Raw genomic sequence first — 19,222 nt, 5'->3', positions numbered from 1 at the left:
GGGGGTGGGGGGGGGGGGGGGCTGGCCTGGCTGCTGTGTTTTGGGGTGTCCCAGCCATGAACAGAAATTAATATGTTTTGCACCGGGCCTTGGCTGCCTCACTGCCAGCAAGACTGAGCTCTTTGTCTTGACTTTCTCCCAGTGATCGAAACACAAGTGGTCACGGTGGTGGGGCCAGGGAAACAAATCACCTGGATTATTTTTCCTCCTTTTAAGTGGCTTTATTGGCAAGGAGGGGTAGAGAGCCCACGCTGGGCTCAGAGAAGGCTTTGGTGTAACTGTAAACCCCACTAATGGGGCTCGGGGCGGTCGGTGTGGGGCGATCGCTGCCCTGCGGGTCAGGGGCCGGGGCTGTGGTTGGCAGTAACCCTATAGGGAGGGGGGAATGCAATCCGCTCGCTTCGAGGGGCATCGGAGAACTTCATATACCCAGATCTGCCGAGTGGATGAAATTATATATATGTGTGTTCTCCCTGCCGCCCCTGAACCCGATGCTTTTGGGTTTCCTTCATGCTGGTGGCAAAAGTCTTACTCTAAATGCAGGAGGGACACAGGATCCTGTTACTGCTGAGAAGTCAGAAGAGAGGAGCTGCTGCTGCTTCTGCAGGAGACTCAATCACCCGGGGGAAGTCAGCCTTAAAAAGCAATGATTCTGCACGGAAGCTCTTAAATACCCGTTCCCTTCAGTTCCGGCAATGTCTCACACTTTCTGCATGTTGCATCACGCTGTGTCAAAGCTTTTTAGAGCTGTATTAAAAGGTGCTTGCAGGAACCACAGCTTAAACATGAAGCAGGGTGACCTAAATCTGACACCTTGCCCATGCGCAGAAAACAAAGCCCAGATATACCAGTCCCTCAGATGTTTATTTTTGTTGTGTGTACACTGACACTTGCAGACTGGTGTCTTTTTTCAGCTCAAGGTGACCCTCCCAGTAATGTTTTTATTAAGGTGTGCTTTTCATTTTCATGCTGAAGGCACACAGGATGCTTAAAATGTTCTTTTTCTTTCTTGGAAATGATGTGCAGATACTGTGGCCTGAGCTGAGACCATTATCGGTGGAAAATGTAGTTGGTCTCAAATCAAACTGAGGAACAGCTGCAGTTTTGCACATACCTTTGAGTCCTCCTGCTTAAAGCCCACATACATAAATATCTATCTGCCTGAAACTTCTGTGGTTACTAAAGCAGGTGCCTCCTCTCATATTGCCACAGTAAGGACCAGGAAAGCACACTGACAGTGCAATTAAGTGAACAAAATAAACACACAGGGCTTTTCCTCCTTGCTGGTTCAGTGCTGCAATTTGCAAGTGTTGGCTGTAGCCATCACAATTCAGCATTTTCCAGGCCTGACAGTTATTTTTTTAACGCACATTGCCCTGCTCACGCCCTTCTTCTTGTGACTCACACCCCTCCCCTTGCCCCTGGTACCACACCCCCCCAAACCACCTCTTGCCTTCCCACCGCAGCTTGACTCCTGCCAGCCCCGGTTTGGTGTGGGGCAGCCTCAGCCGGCCCGGGGATGCTGCGGGCTCGGTGCCGCCTTCACGCCTGGGCTGGCAAATTTTTAGGACAGTTTCCTGAGGCGGTGATAATCCCTTCCCCTCCGAGGGGGGATGGCTGCCCGCACCCCTCCCTGGCCCACAGCCTCCTGCTCCCTGTTGCTATGGCAAAGGATGTGTGTTGCCAGGGAGAGAGGCACCTCGGAGATATACCCTCCTCCCGCTATCGCCATAGCAACCGTCTCCCTGCCTTCCCTCCTTTCTGTTGCCACGGAGACAGTCGCCCGCTCCCCATCTCCCCGTGTTGCCGTGGTGATGGGGAGCCTCCGTGGAGGCTGCGGTTGCGACGGCAACGCGCTCCTTTCTGTTGCTATGGCAACAGCCCCACTCCTCATCTTTCTGCCCCGTTGCTGTGGCAACAGCATCCTTTCCACCCCCATCTTACCCCCCCTTCAAGGTACCATGGGGCAGAACCCCACATGTGGACACGTCCCGGGGGCGGGGGGCCGGGGGGGTCTGAAGGTGAGGGGTTCCCGGGGGACCCGGAAAAGGGGCCGGTGCCGTGGGGATGGGCCGGGGACAGCGATGGGGCCGAGGCCCGGGGGCGAGAGCAGGCACCCGTGCTGGGGACAGGAACCCCGCCTGGCAGAGGGACACAGGGCACAGGGCTCGGCCCCGTCCTCCCCGCGGGCGGCCCCGGCCGCGGCCCCGTCCCGCCCCCGTCCCGCCCGCCCGTCCCCATGGCAGCCGCCGGGCCGGGCCGGGCCATGGCGGCGGCCGCGCTGTGCCTGGGCCGGGCCCCGCCGCCGCCGCGGCCGCTGGTGGTGATCCTCGGCGCTACCGGCACCGGCAAGTCGGCGCTGGCGCTGCAGCTCGGGCTGCGCCTCGGCGGAGAGATCGTCAGCGCCGACTCCATGCAGGTACGGCCGGGCCCGGCCCGCGGGGGGAGGCCCGGTGTTGGCCCGGGAACCGGGAGGCGCCGGGGCCAGGCCTGCGGCTCGGGGAGGGCCGCGGCTGGGCCTGGGGGCCGGGGAAGGCCGGAGCTAGGCCCCGAATCCCCGGCGGGGCCCTGGGCCTCGCTGAGGGTGCCGGGCGGCGCCTGGCCGGGTGCCGGCGGGGCAGTAGGGCCTGGTCGGGGCCTGGAGGCCGCGGGGCTGCAGGCCCGGCTCCCCCGGGGACCCCAAGCCCCGTGGCTGGGTGCCTGTGGGGGACAGCCCCGGGGGATGGATCCTGCTCGGTGCAGGGCCCGGCCTGGCCCCGGTGCCCCCGTCCGGGCGATCAGTTGTTTGTTTTCGAGTGAGCGGTGTCACCGTCCCCCCTCCTGCTCTCGGGGGAGCGTCCCGTGCCTCAACCTGTGCGCGCTGGACGAGGCGGCACAACCAAAACTGCAGAGCTGGGCTTCTTCAACCTCCCTCCCCCCAATAAATTTGCCTTTTGAAAGGAAACCAAAGCAAAGGTGTTTTAATTTTAACCCCCAAAAAGTTACGCAGAGGTGTAAGGAGCAGTTAGACGAAGGGAACGCAGCAGCTGGAGGTAGTCGTTAGTAAGCGATAGCCAGGACAGCTCCTGCAGACCTGGATCTGCTGCCGTGGACCTTGGGTCGGGACGTGGTGCGAGTCCTGCCCAAGAAACTGCAGCTGGACCCGGGCCTTGGGGTGCTCCCGTCGGCCCGGGCCGGTCCCTGCGTCGTGCTTGGCGTCCCAGCTGGGAGACCTGGCGAGGCAGCGCTGAGTGAGGCTCTAACACGGCAGCTGAAGGCAAGCGCTTCCCTCCTCGGTCACCAGCAAAGGGACACCAAGAGATACGGGAAAGAATGTTAAAAATGATATTTGCTACTTGCCAGTGACAGTCTCTGTGGTCTCATCTCTTATTGCAAGCGGCAGCGTGGAATATATCAGCCGTACGGTCAGGGTCGCTAAACACAGAGGAACCGAGCCTCATTTTTTTGGTCCTAACTGCATTCAACTACAAGAGCTTTGTTACGAGATGTACATTTCAGCCACCGCAGGGATTTTTGTTATTTAGCAAAATATTTTCCTTCCTAATCAACACTTTCACTGTTCTCTTTCTATAATGCCTGAGCTTTCCATCAAGTTTAATGTTTAACATATTTATTAGGCTTTTTAAAAGGGTGTTTTCTGCCAACACCCTTTGCCCTTTGTGCTGCTCAGAGATTGACTCTCACTGTCCTGTGGGCCACCTCCTGGTTTCTTACACTGGGCTGCTGATACTGGGGCCTGTTTGTATCCTAGAGAGAGAAATTGAAAAACTCCCTCGCCTGAATTTGGAGCAAGCAGTCGGAAAGCTTTAATTTTATGTAACGTTTTCCTTCAGCTCTTGGGGAAAGAGTGTTTGAGGTCTGAGATGAACTGACAAAATCCTGCAGGGGTAAAATGTTTGTGCAAGATGCATGAGCTTTTTGTCCAGCACTGCCTGGTTGTGGGCAGCTGCCTGATTGTGGGCAGCTGCCTGGCCCAGCCATTGTGAACCACCGGGCATTGCTGGTGCTGCAAGCCCTTAATGCGTGTTCCCTAATGAAGGACTGGCACGTCCATCTTGGTCTCCTTGAGCCCAGGGTGGGACTGCCTGAGCCCAGTCTGGGCTGGGGCAGCTTTTAGGCAGCTGCTGTTAAGTTTCCAAGGCGAGTTACTCTGCTCTAGTGTCCACATCAGAAACGTCTCTAAGCAGAGGTCAGCTGGTGAGGTTTTACTGGTACTGACTTTCCTGATCCAGACAAGCCCTAGAGCTTTTGTTTGGTTGTTCGTGCCTGTTTGTGTACTGTGAATGCTGAGGTTCTCAGACCTTACGGTGACCACCAGTCCAGCCTACAGCAGGCTTTAATATCAGGGAAGCAGCTGTTGACTTGAGTGAATCTGCAAACACGAGGCTCCTGGTGCAGCCCCAGCTCTGCCGCCGTGGCTGGAGCCGCCTGACATACTGCGAATTCTCATTTCACGCTGGTGGATGTTTTGAAGCGTGTATTTTGTGCTCTGGTTGTTTCAGGTCCCACTATGGGAATGCAGGCGCTGGGAGGACTCTGTCTGCAGGCGCCCAATGGCATCTGGGCTCGAGTGGCTCTTGTCCTCCTTTCCTTTTAATCTCATTCTAGCGTGACTGTGCAGCAAGAGCCGAGCAGCTTCGCTGCTTTATCCCGTGGCGCAGCATGCTTTGGGCACGGGAGCCCTGCCTCTCCACGGCCCCGGCTGCCTGAAGGCACAGCCCGCAGCAGCGTGCGTCTGCGCCTCCCCCACCGCGCTCCACTAACCCCCGTGCCCTGCTTAGGCGGCCTCAGCCAGCCAACTGGGTCTGTTTTCTTGCTGGCTTTGTTCCCGTGGAATATCGTCTCCCCGCTGCATATCCCTCTTGCCATGCAGAGCTGGCTCCGGTGTCCTTGCGGAAGAGTCGACGGGGTTTAAAAATCCCATTGCTCATTCTCGACTGACAGCTGCCAGCGACCGTGTCGCCCTCAGCCCCCTCTGTCCATTCATCGCTGCGGCCCGTGCGGGCTCGGCGGAGCTCTGACAAATGCTGGCAGTGTTTTGGGCAGCTGCTGGAGCTGGAGCCAGGCTGGGGAAGGGGCCGGGGAGCCCCGAGCCCACCTGTTCCCGCACACAGGCACCCCTCTATCTCCAGGGTGTTTTCGTCACCGCCTTGAGTCTCTGTGGTCAAATTACAGATTTAGCTGCTGCCTGCGTGCAGCTCAGGAGCTCTGGTTAATCCGATGGCCTCTTAATCTTTCTTTTTGTCCTTTCTGTTGCCGTTTGTCATCCCAGTGAGTTTCCTTTAGGAGTAAGTCGTTCCCTGGGGAAGTTAGGCAGGGTGAAGCCAGTCCTGCTGCTTCAGTCCTGGCTGAGCAGTGAGTGCGCAAGGATCCCGGTGCCAGGGTCCCATCTGCTCCCGATCCCACTGTCCCTTCTGGATTTCACACCTTGGACTGGCGACGCAGCCCTTGTCCAGAGGATGTTGTAGCACACTGGGTACATTTGCCAGTTAGTGTGCAAGTCAGGACATCTTCAGAGCCTTTGCTGACATCCTTCTCATGGTGGGAATCAGAGCAGGGAGTGAATTGTGCTCTCCTTGCACCCTGGCATGGTTTGGGTCCTCCATGCCACTCTCCAGCTGGGAGATCCTATGGCCCCTGTGAAATCTTCACGCTCTTCCTGGCTGTAGGTGGCTTGGATGTGTCTGGGGTCCCTGTGCTTCACAGCCATTGTGTCACCTTCTCTACTGTGCTCCCTGCATTCACGGCAAGGACAGTGCCTGTCCCCCTCTAGTGAAGATGGTGACAAAGAGACAGAGTTTGGGATTGTGCACAAAACTGGTGGCAAAGTGAGGGTTTGGGAGAGTCCACCCTTCCTGGGCTGCGGGCTGAGGATTCTCACAGGCACCGTTCCCTGAGGATTGCTGCTGGGTTTGTCTCCTGCCTCAGTTTCCCCACCCTTTAAAAGGGGAGATGGCACTGGCCTGCCGGCAAAGCGCTGTGAGCAGTGGGGCTGACCTGCCCGGGGCTTTCAGCAGCAGAGGTGGGAGGATGCCTTCAAGGCTAAGCATCTTTAGTCCCTGGCTTGTATTTGGTGTCTCGGAGGCCTGCTGCTCCAGGCTGTCGCTAATCTGTTTTGGGGCCTTAGAAAGCAACAAAGGCTTATCTGAGCCGCTTGCTGAAAATAGAAATGAGCGTTGGGAGGACGTCTCGGTGCGAGGCCCTGCCGACAGCCAGCTGGTGGAAACCTTCTCTGGGCTTTGCTGGGTGTGTGTAAAAGGCCGCCTTTGTTTCCTCCCAGCCCACACACTGACACCGCATTCCTCCTCTTGTTGCCAGATATTCGGGGAGGCTCTCGGTGTTTAATCTCCGAGAGAACCTTGGGGGATTGGAGCCTGAACTGTAAATCCTGGCTCTGTCCGTGCAGGGCACTGGGAGCTCCTGGCTGCCTCCGAGCCTCCAGGTCAGCCCTCTCTATTGACTGTGATTTCAGGCAGACAAGTGGGAGTCAGAGGAGCTGGAGGGCTGGACTGGCCCTTGCTGGGGGAGAGAAGGCACTGAGCCAAAACTCACCAAATTCAAAGGCTTTGGGTCCCCATGCTGGGGAGTGAAAGGGGATTGATAGGCTGCAGCCAGCCACAGGGCACGTTGGCAGAGATCTGCCTCCGGGGCCTCTCCTCCTGCCTGCTCGCCATCCCCTGGAGCCAGCTGGGTTTCTACAGGGCAGAAAGGAAGAACATTTGGTTGCCCTCCTGCTCCCCCGTCACTTCCTGCCCCCAGGCGAGCCTTTCTCTGCCGAGGGACCAGGAGCAGGAGCTGGTCCTGGTCCTCCAAGCAGCAAGAGCAAGAGTTAAGCAAGATGGGGAGTGTCTGGCGGGCTGCAGCCGGTTCAGCCGCCCCAGCAGCTCGCATGACTGCTCCAGGCAGGGATCGGGCTTCCCTGCTCCACTAACCTCGGATCGTCCCTTGCTGCCACTCTGTGCCTTCTGCCCGTGGGTCACCTCTGTGTCACCTTGTCCTTCTGTCTGGGACAAGGGGAGGCAATGGGTGGAGGCTGCACTGTAGCCAGTGACTTGGCAGCTTCTCTGAGGGGATTAGAGGGAAATTTGTTTCTGGAAGTCTGGCTCTCTGGCTGGGGTGGTTTCTGGCTGATGGAGGAGAAAATGAGTACAGCCATTTCCAGTCCCTTCTCCCATCAGCTTAGTTTATCCCAAGCTGGGAGACTGCTCCGTGCAGGAAGGTGCTGAGAGCTGAACATGTCCTCCCTGCGACTGCGGCACGAAGCGGAGCCTTAGCCACCGCCTGGCACGGAGGGCGCTCGGTCCTTGGCACGGCGCAGCGCTGGGCTGGACAGAAGGGCTTTATGTGCCCCACTGTGATCACGTGCCTGCTGCCAGCATCCTCGGGGTGCGGGTCCATGCTCTGATCCCTGTTTGCCTGCAGCTCTGCAGAGCCTTGCAGCACCCACAGACAGGTGTGCCCAGGGCGGTGCTGGGGCACAGGGGCACCCCACGCTGAGGAGGGTTGTGTCTGCATGCTGTGGGGAGCAGAGCAAGGAACCTTCCTGCCTTCTGCTGGGTGAAAGATGCTCTCATTGGGAAGGGCTCTGCTCACGGGACCCAGCCGAGCTGTGGGGATGGGATGCCAAGCTCAGGCAGCTCTGGTACTTGCACCCCTGGGTCTGTGGGCTGGGCTGTGGCCGGTGCTTTATGCAGCCTGGAGGGGGGATTTGGGCTGTGGCTCGGATGCGGGCTGCTGGGATCACAGGTTGCCTTGGCTGTTTCCCAAGAATGCTCCCAAGAAGTTGGTTTGGGTGGCTTTTCTTTCTGCTGTGTTCTCTAACTGAGTGCCAGCATCTCTTGGCAGTGCTCTCCCAGGGTGAATATCCCAAACTCAGGATTGAAGATGTGCCTCGAAGCAGCGAGGTGCTGCTGGTTGTGCTCACCAGTGTCTCCTGGCACCTTGGTGCAGGACAGTGCCTCTTTTCCCTGGGGGTCACTGACCTGCATCGATGTGTTTTGCTCCCCTCTGTATCTGGCTGGCTCAGTGAGAGCAGGCAGCATGCCAGGCTTTTAACGTGTGCATGAGCTGAGACCGTTTGTGTGTGTTTGAGAGGCTCGGTGAAGTTGCATGTTGTATCCAGAGAGATCTTTGTGTGGTTACGGGAAGCGGTGATCCTTGTCCCCAAACGAGACTTGGTGCTGTGATGGAGACGTGTGTTCAGAGAGAGGCACACCTGAGCTTTTAGCTGCAACAGCAGCAGATGAGGAGATGGCAGCTTGGAGGCAGCTGCCCTTATTGTTTCGGAGCTCTGTGCTTCAGAGCTGGGCTTGGCTGGTTACGCTGACCGGGCTCTGACACCCTGCTCTGATCACTCGATCAGCCTTTCCATCCCTAACTGCAGGGTTAGATCAGAGCAGGAAAGCAGTTGTGAGCGGTTGGACTCATGGTTCATCTCCCGTGGGCAGGAACAAACACCAGAGAGAGGCAGTTTGGCCCTGGCAGGAGCAGGCGTTGGCGAGATTCCTGCTGCCTCGCCTGAACAGGACATGTGCCCCTGCCTGTGCCGCTCCCTTCGCCAGAGACCGGCGAGGGGCTTGGAGGGGTGATTGGAACAGGCAGTGGCGGTGCGTGGGTGAAGGAGCAGTGGACAGTGAAGGTTTCACGGGACGCAGAGGTGAATCACAGGCTCTCCTCTTCCCCAGGTGTACAAGGGCTTGGACATCATCACCAACAAGGTTTCTCCCCAGGAGCAGCGTCTGTGCAGACACCACATGATCAGCTTTGTGGATCCCCTCGTCTCGAACTACACGGTGGTGGATTTCAGAGACAAAGCCGTGGCTCTGATATCCTTTCACACTTGCAGCCTGCCTGGCCAAGCAGATACGGACTTCCCCCGTCCACAGCCAGGCCTGCAAGAGAGGTCAGTGTTTGCATCAGCCTTGGGCTTTCCACGTTGCAGCTGACTCCAGTTTTCAGAGGATGCTGCCGGTGAGGGGGGCTTGGAGCTTCTTTTACCCAGCCCCTCCTCAGGGCTGGTTGGGGAAGATTTCTACCGCACCACAGCAGTGCCGAGCTGGGTATTGCCCTCCCTGGCAGTCCCTGCGTGTCCCTGAATTTTGGTGGTAGCTGGCACAGGTAGCAGAGGAGAGTGGGAGTTGAGGGACACCTTTAACCCTGTCCTGCAGCCTCACTGGGTCCTTGGGGCTGGGAGAGTGGGGTCTGGGCCCCAGGCTGCTGCTTCCCACAGCCCTCCCTCCCTGCCGTGCATCTCTGCTTACACTCCCTAACTGTGCCACATAGAAGATATCTTTGCCCGAGACAAGATCCCGATTGTTGTGGGAGGAACCAACTACTACATCGAGTCCCTGCTCTGGAAGGTCCTTATCAACACCAAGGTACTGTTGTGGGGCTGCATATCCCTCCAGGAGAGTGTGAGCCCCATGTTCAGGACAGGCTTCCTGCCACCAGGCATGGTGCCCCCCCTGCTAGAGGAGGGCGAGGAGAACCAAAAGCCCCCTATTCACCCCGTGGGTCTGGGGGATCTTCTTGCTTGTGCTGGCCTTGCACGTGGGTGAGTGGCTTGATTCAGGGCTGTCTCGTGCCCCACAGGAGAAGGCCAGCACAGCCCCCGGGCTGGTCACTGACAGAAAAGTGGAGCTGGAGCAGCTGGACGGCGTTGAGCTCCATCGCCGCCTGAGCCAGGTGGACCCTGAGATGGCGGCCAAGCTGCACCCCCACGACAAGCGCAAATTGGCCAGGTGAGCTTGCCTTGCTGGGGGCAGCGGGTGCCAGGGCCCAGCACCCCCTTCTGAGGGAATTGTGTACCTGGGAGCACGGCAGGATGGGTGTTGTGTCCCAGGCAGGTGCTCCTAAGCCCTTAGCGAGGTGCTTGGGGACCTTGGAGCGCTGGTGTTGGGGAGCTCTCTGGGATCTGAGACCTTTGGCCACGCAGCCCCCAGCTTGAACTGCCTTTGGGCTCCAGGACAGCACATTGCTCCTGGCTTGTGTGCACTGGGGCTGCTCCCACTGTGGTGCCCCAGCAGCAGGGTTTATCTGGAGCTATTTAAAGAGCAAGCTGCTGTGCTGGCTGAGTAACATACCTGAGCTCTGTGGGAACAGCACTGCAGCAAGACCAGGCTTGCTGCTTTGGCGGGCCCATCCCAGCCGAGCCCTGGCCCTGGGGGAGCAGAACACCACCCACCCCATTCGCACGGTGCAGGGGGACGGAGGGTTGGGCACCCTGTGCAGCTTCCTCCACCTCCCTGGTTGGGCTGGGCTGAGCTGGTGCTTCGCAGCATCAGCAACGCTGGCCCCTTCCCTGCAGCTCTGCCTGGCTGGAAAGGGCAGGGCTGGAGCCAGAACCCCGTTCCCTTCCCTGCAGGGCTTGTCCCAGTGCCAGGCAGGAGTGGGTGGCTGTGCTCTGGGCTCCTTGGGTACCATTGCTGTGCTCTGCTCTGCGCTGCACCCCCAGGACCTGGGTGTGCTCGGGATGCTGGGCACGGGAGGGGGCAGAAACCTGCCCTCCCCCCACATGAGAGGGTTGGATTGTAGCGAATGTCTGCGGTTCTCTTTGCTGGAGCCCCCGGGGCTGCTGGGGAAATGGAAAAGCTCATCCTCACCCAGCCTCTGAGCTCTGTCTGTCTTGGCTTACAGGAGCCTCCAAGTGTTTGAAGAGACGGGGATCCCCCACAGTGAAATCTTGCACCAGCAGCAGGAGGAGGAAGGTGGGGGGCCCTTAGGTGGGCCCCTGAAATACCCACATTCCTGCATCTTGTGGCTCCATGCAGACCAGGCAGGTGAGAGGGGGCTCCCAGCTGGCTGGCTGAGGGGATGCAGGATTAGGGCTGACTCCCTGCTCCTGCCCCAGCCTCCTCCCTGAACAAGGCAGCAATTCCTTTGGCACCAGTGGGCGCGGCAGAGGACTCGCTCCCCTCGCCCGCTGGGCTCTGCCCTCCTCGGGTGGGTCGGGAGCCTGGCAGTGCTGAGCCGTGTCCTGGCACGTTGTGCAGCCGTGGGCCTCCCGAGGGCACGGCTCCCAGTGGCTCCCAGTGGCTGAGCGTGTCCTGCTCTCCTCCTCCCAGCTCTGGACCAGCGGCTGGAGAAGCGGGTGGATGACATGTTAGCTGCAGGACTGCTGGAGGAGCTGCGGGACTTCCACCGACGCTACAACCGAGAGAAGGTGGCTGAGAACCGGTGGGTGAGAAACCAGCTCCCTTTCTGCTCCATGCAGGGCCTGGACCGACTCTCCCTGCAGCATCTCAAACGTATCTCTGCTCCCAGCCCTCTCGTGGCAGCGCCTGTGCCCGCAGACGGGCTGGGTGCCCGCCTCTGCGTGGGCACCATCAGCAGGGAGCTCTGAACCAGCCAGATCCTCCAGCCCCCAGAGCTCCAGATCCTCCAGATCCTCCCTGTGGGTCTCAGCATTGAATTAATTTTGTCTGGACCATACCTGCCAAGTGGCGACCGTTTCCCCTCAGTAAAAATTACCTGATGCTGTCTGAGTGTTCACACAGCAAAGGTGACATGGTCTGGCACTGATGGCACCAGTCTCTGTTCCTGTGTGTGCCTGGCTTGGCTCGTCCCCTGAGGCCATGGGCTTGTGTCACCTCTGGGGGGTCCTCTGTGGTGAGACGCAGAGACCTCAGCTATTATGGGGTGGGTTGAGGTCTCCCACTGTACTGAAGGAGACAGCCTTGAGCCCTGTCTCTTCTCTTATTCTCCAGGCAGGATTACCAGCATGGCATCTTCCAGTCCATCGGCTTCAAGGAGTTCCATGAGTACCTCATCAGTGAGGGGAATTGCTCACCTGAAACCAGTGCCCTGTTGCTGCAAAAAGGTGGGAGGAACACCCTGCGTGCCCTATGTTCCTCAGCCCCACACAGCTCCAGGTGACACTTCTTGATGCTTTGAACCAAGCTCAAATCCAGGGCAGGTCTTGTTGGGGTTGAGCTCCACCTTTCTCTGTGCCTTTTCCTCTTCTGCCAGCCCAGAGGGGCAGGGACTCCTTTTTCAGTACTTGGAGAGCATCTCTGGGCATACCCGGAGCAATTCCTCCCTCCTTTCCCCCAGGCCTCCTTGCAAGATGTACCAGGCACAATATAATTTGGGATCTGGAGCTGGTCCACAGGTGACCTGGGTGATGGGACCCCACCTGGAGTGTGAGTGCTGTGGAGAACAAGGCTAGAAGGAAGGGATGAAGCAGAACTTGACATGTGGTTCGGCAGCAGGGTGGTGGGAAGGGATCTGGGGATCTGGCAGATCACAGATGAGTCAGCGGGGATGTGCTCTTTGATGGCACTGTGTTGTCCTGGAGTGTCTGCTCGGATACAATGTTGTTAGAGGGGAGAGCTGTTCTGCTTCTCAGCACAGTGGAGGTCCTGGGCAAAGTCAGTCTGCGTCGAGGAGGGTTCAGTGTGAAGTGGAGATGGGGGCTGAGGAAGCCACATAAATGATAAAAGGCTTAAAAACAAGTCTGGTGCAGAAGGGGCTTGTTGTGTCTGCTCAGGAGATGGTTATGGAGGGACAGGGATACGATAAGTCTCCTACTAAATATTGAAAGGTTGTACAGTGATAAACCATCCTCTGGGCCCACCGTGGGTAGGACAAGGAGTCCTGGACTCTGTTTGTGCAGACAAATATTCAGTTAGGCATTACGAGAGCAGTGCAGCCCCTGAACAGCTTGTCCTACTTCCTAAAATAAAAACAAAGCTTTTATTTTTCACTCCTTCTGTTTCAAAGGGATCCAGGCCCTGAAACAGGTGACCAAGAGATATGCTCGGAGACAGAACAAATGGGTCCGAAACCGCTTCCTGAGTCGTAAGTCCTCTCTTCCAGCCCTGCCTTGCCATCCCTGCTCTTGCATCTCGTCTCATCCCTCCTCAGCACATCTTCTGCTCCCAGCTCGAGAGAGGAGAGTGGTGGCTCCTCTATTCTGGGGCTGTGGTGATGGGGGGCACGTGAGTCTGGCAGAGATCAGACAATCCTGCCTGGATCCTTCCTGCTGGCCTGGGCTGCCCTGGCTCTGCAGGTGTCTGCTGCCAGCCAGATCCCTACAGGAAGGCACTGAGTGTCCCAGTCCAGCCATGGGGCTCTGCCTCGATTCCTTCCCACATTTTTGGGTTGCAGAGCAGCTGCTTGGCCCTCCTGAGGCAGCCCACCTGGCACTGTCCATGTTTATTTTGCCCTCAGCCTCTCTGCCCAGGCACACAGGACGCCAGCTCCTTCTCGCTGCTCCCTCTGGACCCCTCACTGCCTGTCAAGGGCAGATCTTCCCCTTCCAACAGAAACTGGCCATCTGGATGGCCAATACCCCAATGGAACAGGGCGAGCAAAGGCCCCGCTCCGTGCCGGGCGGCAGTGGATGATGATGGTCACAGTGTCCCTGCAGCCTGTCCTACCAACGGCTCCCAAGGGGCTCGGGGAAGGGGTACCCAGCATGGTCCCTCTCCCCACACACCCCCACATGATCCCAGCACAGGATGAAAAGCCCAGTTGGCAGCTGCCCTCCAGATTAGGAACAGGAGCCCACTGGCTGCTCGTAGCCTGGGCCGCACTCACCGCGGTGGCTGGGAGCCAGCAGGACTTCCCCATCTCAGCCCCAGCTTTGGAGCAGGGCCAGTAGCAGCAGCTGGGAGCCGGGCACTTGTTGAAAGGTGCTTCATAGGGGCAAAACAACAATAAAATATATTAAAACAAAAGGCAGGGAGAAACTCGAATCAAAAGACGGGCTTTGAACGAGGTGCAAGAGCTTTCCTGGAGCCATGTGCTTGGTGGCTGTGTCTCACCTTTCTGGTGGCAGGTGTGCTTCAGATCAGCCCAGTCGGGAGCTTGTTTGTGGTTAAGGCAATAAAAAGCAGCACCTGCCGGAGGCTGGCACACGGCAGCCTTTGATGGCTTTGTCCGAGTGGGGCCGTGTGCCCAGTGCCTGCGGGCAGGTGAGCCGCGGCACGGCGGCGACATCGCCGCAGGGAGCAGGCGCTCTCTGATTGCAGCTATCTCACCCCAGTTGGGCTGCAGCAACCCCCCCCATGCCCTTGTGCCGGGCTGGTTGAGGCCGAAGGGGTGGCTTTGAAACTCTGCCTTGTCAGGTCGAGGCATTAGTGAAGTATCTCCGGCCGTGGCCGGCTACTGTGAGCCAGGAGCGTTGGCCCCGGCAGCCACGCAAGGAATTACAGCTCTGAATGGGAACCAGCACCCACACTCAGACCTCGTGCCTGCATCTCCTTGTAAGCTTTGTGTGATGGCTTTGTGCCTGGATGTAGCTTTTGATCTTCTGCAGCCTCCTGTGGACCGCAGCCGTGATGAAGTGTTTGCTGTTATGATGGGCTGTCGGCGTGCTTGGATTTCATAACGCTGTCCCGAAGGCAGACAACCATGGAGATGCTTGCTTGAGGTCTTGGGTGTTCTTGCTGTTTGCAAGAGTGGTCCCCCCTGAGCTGAATCTTTGGTAATTTTGGCTCAACTCCCCTGAGTCTTTGGTAATGTTGGTTCTGGGAAGGCTGGTGCTGTTTGCTCTGAATGCAGCTAGAGGGGAAAGAGCAGATCCCCCCCAGCTCACAGCGTAGCCCCGTGGGTGCTGGTGGGATTCTGGCTGTGATTTGCCTTTCTGTGTCTCCGTAGGTCCCGGGCCCAACGTGCCACCAGTCTATGGCTTGGAGGTGTCTGATCTCTTGCGGTGGGAGGAAGATGTGCTGAAACCTGCTCTGGAGATTGTGGAGAGCTTCATCCAGGTACTGGGTAACTGGAGTTAACATGTGAGCTGTGGCTGAGAAGCCAACTTCTTGATAGTCTCCAGGCCCCATAACTTCACACTTAGTCTCTCCCATGAGCAGGGCTGTCTGTGTACCTGTCCAGCCTTGGGCTTTCCTTGCAGTGGCAGAGGGTTGTTTTCTAAGTTGAAAATTTCTCCCAATGCACAGTGCTCTGCTCATCTTCATGGTAAAACTGCAGCGTCTGTCCTGCTAACCTTAGTGTCTGGGTATGGCAAGTTCACATCCCAAACTCTACCAAAGTGAACCCAGGCAGCAAATTTTCCTAGTAGACACCAACTCGAGACATTATTTAATCTACAGGGACGTGAGCCCTCAGCAGAGCCCGTGAAGATGAAGTACGATGTAAATGAGAACAAACGGAGTCATCGCGTGTGTGAGCTCTGTGACAGAATCATCATCGGGGACAGGGAGTGGGCAGGTAGGATCCGGTGGGGAGGAGAGGAGAGGGCCCGGGGGGAGCACGGCGAGCACAGTTATGTGGAGAGATGGAGTGAGGCAGTTCTCTGAAGCAGAGCTGCTTCCTTGGCTGTCTCCGCTTGGCCGGATGACCCTCGGCACATGATCTTGGGCTTTCAAGGATTGTTTACAGCCCGTGTATGAAAGCAGCCATTTGCAAGCCCGGAGGGGGTGCAGGAGCTGTGCCACAGCAGCCATCTGTCAGGCTTCCCCCCCTTCCCCGGCACCCGGTAAACACTGCTGCTCTCTGCCCTGACGCCAGACGTGGGGATCTGTACGTAGCATCAGGCCTCAGTCTTGCATTTAGTCAGAGCTGCTGGTCCTTTTCAGCGCTTTAGATACTTTGTCAAAAAACACAGAAAAAATAGGTTTCTTCTAAAATTTTGTTGTCTAAAGTGAAAGTTTCTTAATGTTTTAATAGCTCCGTTTTGTTTTGCTCCAATATCTCCTATTCATGTGTTGGTTTGTTGTTTGTTTTTTTTTTTTTAAAAAAAAAAAGTATTCCTAGCTGTAATGGAAATAGAAAGGGATTTTCTATTTTCAATAGACTTACTTTAAAAGAGCTCAGCTGGAACCAGATTAACGCAGTGAATTTATCTGTGTTGTGAGGCTCATGCTGAGAACCAGAAACAAAAAGTAGTGGAGAAACTGGCTGCAGAAGTGAAACTGGTAAATCTCCATGTGTTGCCCAAATGCAGTGGATGCAGGCACAATGCAGAGATAAATTTCCCAGGTTGTTGGTTGCTGGATTTGAACAAGTCGCTTTTTCCTATTGAGCCAGAGAGCTGCTGAAAGCAAAGATGGGAGTTGGCTCGGAATAGGAAGCTCATTGTGGTGAGATCAGTTTGTAAGTGGAGATGTTGTTTTAGCCAGTCTCAGTTTGGAGGGGCTTTGAAGGAGCTCTGCCTACTCCAGAACTAGAGGACTGAAAGCTCTGGGGGTCCCCATGCCCTCCTCCCAGGCCCAGCAGGTTTTGTGACCAAGTGGGAACTCCTCAAGATTTCCCCACACACTACAGCAGCAACCGCGTGTGCTCCAGCGATGTCATCCCAAATTCTGATAGATGACGACAATATCCTCCTCATCCAAGACCAGCTGTTGTTCTCTGCATCCAGCTGAATTTGGCTCAAATCCCCAGATGGTGCGAGAAAAATGGTCTAAAACCTGGTTGTTACAAGTAACTGCAAAATCTAAAAGCTCAAAGGGAAGTGAAAACGGTAGTGGGAGCTGAGTCGATCTGCAATCTGGTCTGTTTTCTTAAGTCGAGTTACAAATAATTCTGGAAACTGCTTCCCAGTACCCCACTGGCTCTGGAAGATTTTAAAATTTTATCTGATTTTACAATTTATATGGGCTTAAAAGAGCACATCTCCCCTGACAGCAGCAGCAGTCAGCTCTTCTTCTGACCACTGTAAGCCCTGGTGTTGCTTGAGACAAATTGTAAGAGGTGAGACTTGTTTCGAGCTGAGGGTGACCCTACAGCGTTGTGACAAAGCAGCAGATTTGCGTGTAATTTCATCCTTTGGCAGAAAAGGATGACTGGAAAACACCTGAGGGCCTTGATTCAGTGAGCACATACCCTTGCTTAATTAAGGCCCTGCCTGAAAAGTTTGCTGCTTTAATTGCTGCTCTGATCTCTTGGAAATAGCAAAACCACCCTGCTAGGATGGTGCATTGGTCTGGTTAGACAAAGCGCCTTCTACTTAGATAATACCACTGATACAGGAGGTTTTGCAGGAGGTTTTACTGTCCTTAACTATGTGATTTCAAACAGAAATTCATCTCCCATTGCCCTGCTGTGTCAGTACAAGTTGCACCCTTGGGATTATGCCTCTGTTCCCATCCCATTCCTGCCAAAGCGCTCTCGTAGCTGAGGGCCTTGCCCTGGAGTTATGCAAAAGTGTAATTATGCTCCAGGCTCCATCCCTACCCGCTCTGTAGGTGTACAGGATATCCCCGGTGCTGTGGTGCAGACATCTAGGCTTACAAATGATCTGGCAGTGCTCCATGGGGTGGCGGAGAATTGCACAACCTCACCCGCATCCTGCAATGTGCCACCTCTTTGGTAACACTTTCCTTTCTCCCATCCTCCCGGCGTCGTGTCTCAGTTGGGAGCAGGCGTGCCAGGAGAGTTGAGTCCTGACAATCTGGCCTTTTTTTTTTTTTTTTTTTTTTTTGCGTATAGAGAACCAGGATTTTTCCCTCTCCCAGTCCCTCCTGTGGTCGGGAGAAGGCTTGGAAGGGTTGTCCCCCTCTGAGCCCCGATAGTTTGGCTTAAAAGTGTCCTGAGAAATGGCCAGGGCAGGGCTTGGGAGTTCGCTTTTCCATGGGAACGAATTGTGCAGGAGGGTGGGAAGGGAGGGTGGGAAGGGAGGGTGCTCTGCGCTGCGCAGGGGGGATCAGATTGGGTGTTTCCTCCAAGTTCCCCAGAATTAAGCGCTCTGTTTGCCTTTTCCTCCAGCTCACACACGATCCAAATCCCACCTGCACCATCTGAAGAAAAGAAGGAAGCTGGAGGCTGCCAGCCGTGCCGCAGAGGGGCACAGTGGGGGCACACAGACCTCGGGCGAGGACAGCAGCTTGCTTTTGCCGTAGGCCTGCAAACCAGCGGGCGAAGGGGAGCAGCCGTGCTTCCACCCTCACGGTGAGGGAGCCAGTTAGTCCTGGGTGCCCTTGAACCGAACGAACTGAGTCATTTTTTTCAGGATGAGGCAGGTGTGTAAGTGACGGCCAAAGGCTGTCGGCTCCGTCAGATCCTCTTGACGCGGCCTCACCGTGCCGTGTTCCCGTCCTTCCCCAGCCCTGCCTGGAAAGGGCTGGGCCCCGGGGCCAGGCTGCTGGGAGCATCCTCCCATGCCAAGCGTTAATCCCTGCCAGAGACGCAGCGTTATCCTTGGAATAGTTGAGCTGATCTTGCTGGCACCCAAACGTGTTGTTCTCTGAGACAGAAATACCCGGCGCTCCTCTGGCTTGGCCAGGAGTGCGACTCCAGAGCTGGGTCAACTCTTACTGCCTTGATTGTGGAGAGGAGATTTTTTTTCTTTTATATAAAAATAAAGTTGTGAGATTCTTGGGGGTTCCCCTCCCTGTTAACAAGTGCAGTTTTCTTGCTCTTCCCACGCTCTAGGCATGGGGCAGGATGTCCAGGTCTGGTTCCTTCTTCCAGTCACCTTTTCTGCAGCTTCTGAGGGAGCTGAGCAGATGTTCTCAGCTCGGTGGAGGCAGCCTGATCCCTACGCACATAGCAGGTGCAGAAGGAGCTGGCACCTGTTAAACAGGAACTTGGAAATGATCTCATCAAGTTTGCAACAGATGAGTCTGTCCTAGTTAAAGCTGAATTCCCGGGGGTTTACACTGTGGTTTGGCAGTGGGAACCGGCCCGGCATTTGAATCCGTGTTGCTGAGCAGCGAATTCCTTGTGCCGCATCCGCCAGGCACTTGCTCTCCGCAGCGTCGTTTCTGGAGGACGCGGGTGCCCGTCTGTGCCCCCCCTCTTCCCGGCGTGCTGCTCCGGGTGTGACCAGGAGGGCCTTTCCTAGGGCATTTGGGATTCTCCTGGCAAATGCAATCAAGACGGTTCCTCCTGGGAGGGTTTTGGGTTGGTAGAGCACAAATCTTTCCTTCAGCTGTTTGCGATGCACCGTGTGGGAAGAGCCATCTCCCGGGGCTCAGCCTGCGAGGGGAAGGGCTGTGTGGGCTCTGGAGATGCCTGCTCTGGTGGGGATTGATTAGATTAAACCTCTGCTTTGTGTTCCTCAGCACTGATCACTACAGGGAAGGGATCTGAGCCCTGGGCTCGGCACTGGGGAGGCCGCCCCTCGATGAGTGGGTTCAGTTTTGGGCCCCTCACCCCAAAAAGGCCATTGAGTGACTCGAGCGTGGCCAGAGAAGGGCAACGGAGCTGGGGCAGGGTCTGGAGCACAGGTCTGCTGGGGAGCGGCTGGGGGAACTGGGGGGGTTCGGGCTGGAGCAGAGGAGGCTGAGGGGAGACCTCCTGGCCCTCTGCAACTCCC

At 56.7% G+C, this 19,222-nt stretch overlaps 1 protein-coding gene across 3 annotated transcripts; it reads left to right on the top strand.

Annotated features, from left to right (window-relative positions):
* The first annotated feature begins 2,223 nt into the window (after positions 1-2,223).
* TRIT1 (tRNA isopentenyltransferase 1) lies at positions 2,224-18,305 on the top strand. Of its 3 annotated transcripts, XM_074926332.1 has the most exons (11): positions 2,224-2,419; positions 8,685-8,825; positions 9,279-9,377; positions 9,595-9,740; positions 10,636-10,778; positions 11,064-11,175; positions 11,706-11,818; positions 12,721-12,798; positions 14,602-14,711; positions 15,054-15,171; positions 17,671-18,305. In XM_074926332.1, the coding sequence occupies exons 1-11, from the start codon at positions 2,240-2,242 to the stop codon at positions 17,802-17,804; spliced, it is 1,374 nt and encodes a 457-aa protein (XP_074782433.1). In that variant the 5' UTR covers positions 2,224-2,239; the 3' UTR covers positions 17,805-18,305. The 3 variants fall into 3 exon arrangements, with proteins under 3 accessions (XP_074782433.1, XP_074782434.1, XP_074782435.1); XM_074926333.1 differs by lacking the exon at positions 12,721-12,798; XM_074926334.1 differs by lacking the exons at positions 8,685-8,825; positions 9,279-9,377.
* The last annotated feature ends 917 nt before the right edge of the window (positions 18,306-19,222 follow it).

This window comes from Athene noctua, chromosome 24, assembly GCF_965140245.1.
Source record: "Athene noctua chromosome 24, bAthNoc1.hap1.1, whole genome shotgun sequence".
In the NCBI taxonomy this organism is placed as follows: domain Eukaryota; kingdom Metazoa; phylum Chordata; class Aves; order Strigiformes; family Strigidae; genus Athene; species Athene noctua.
Note: the sequence above shows the minus strand (reverse complement) of the source record. Positions and strands in the feature narration are given on the sequence as shown.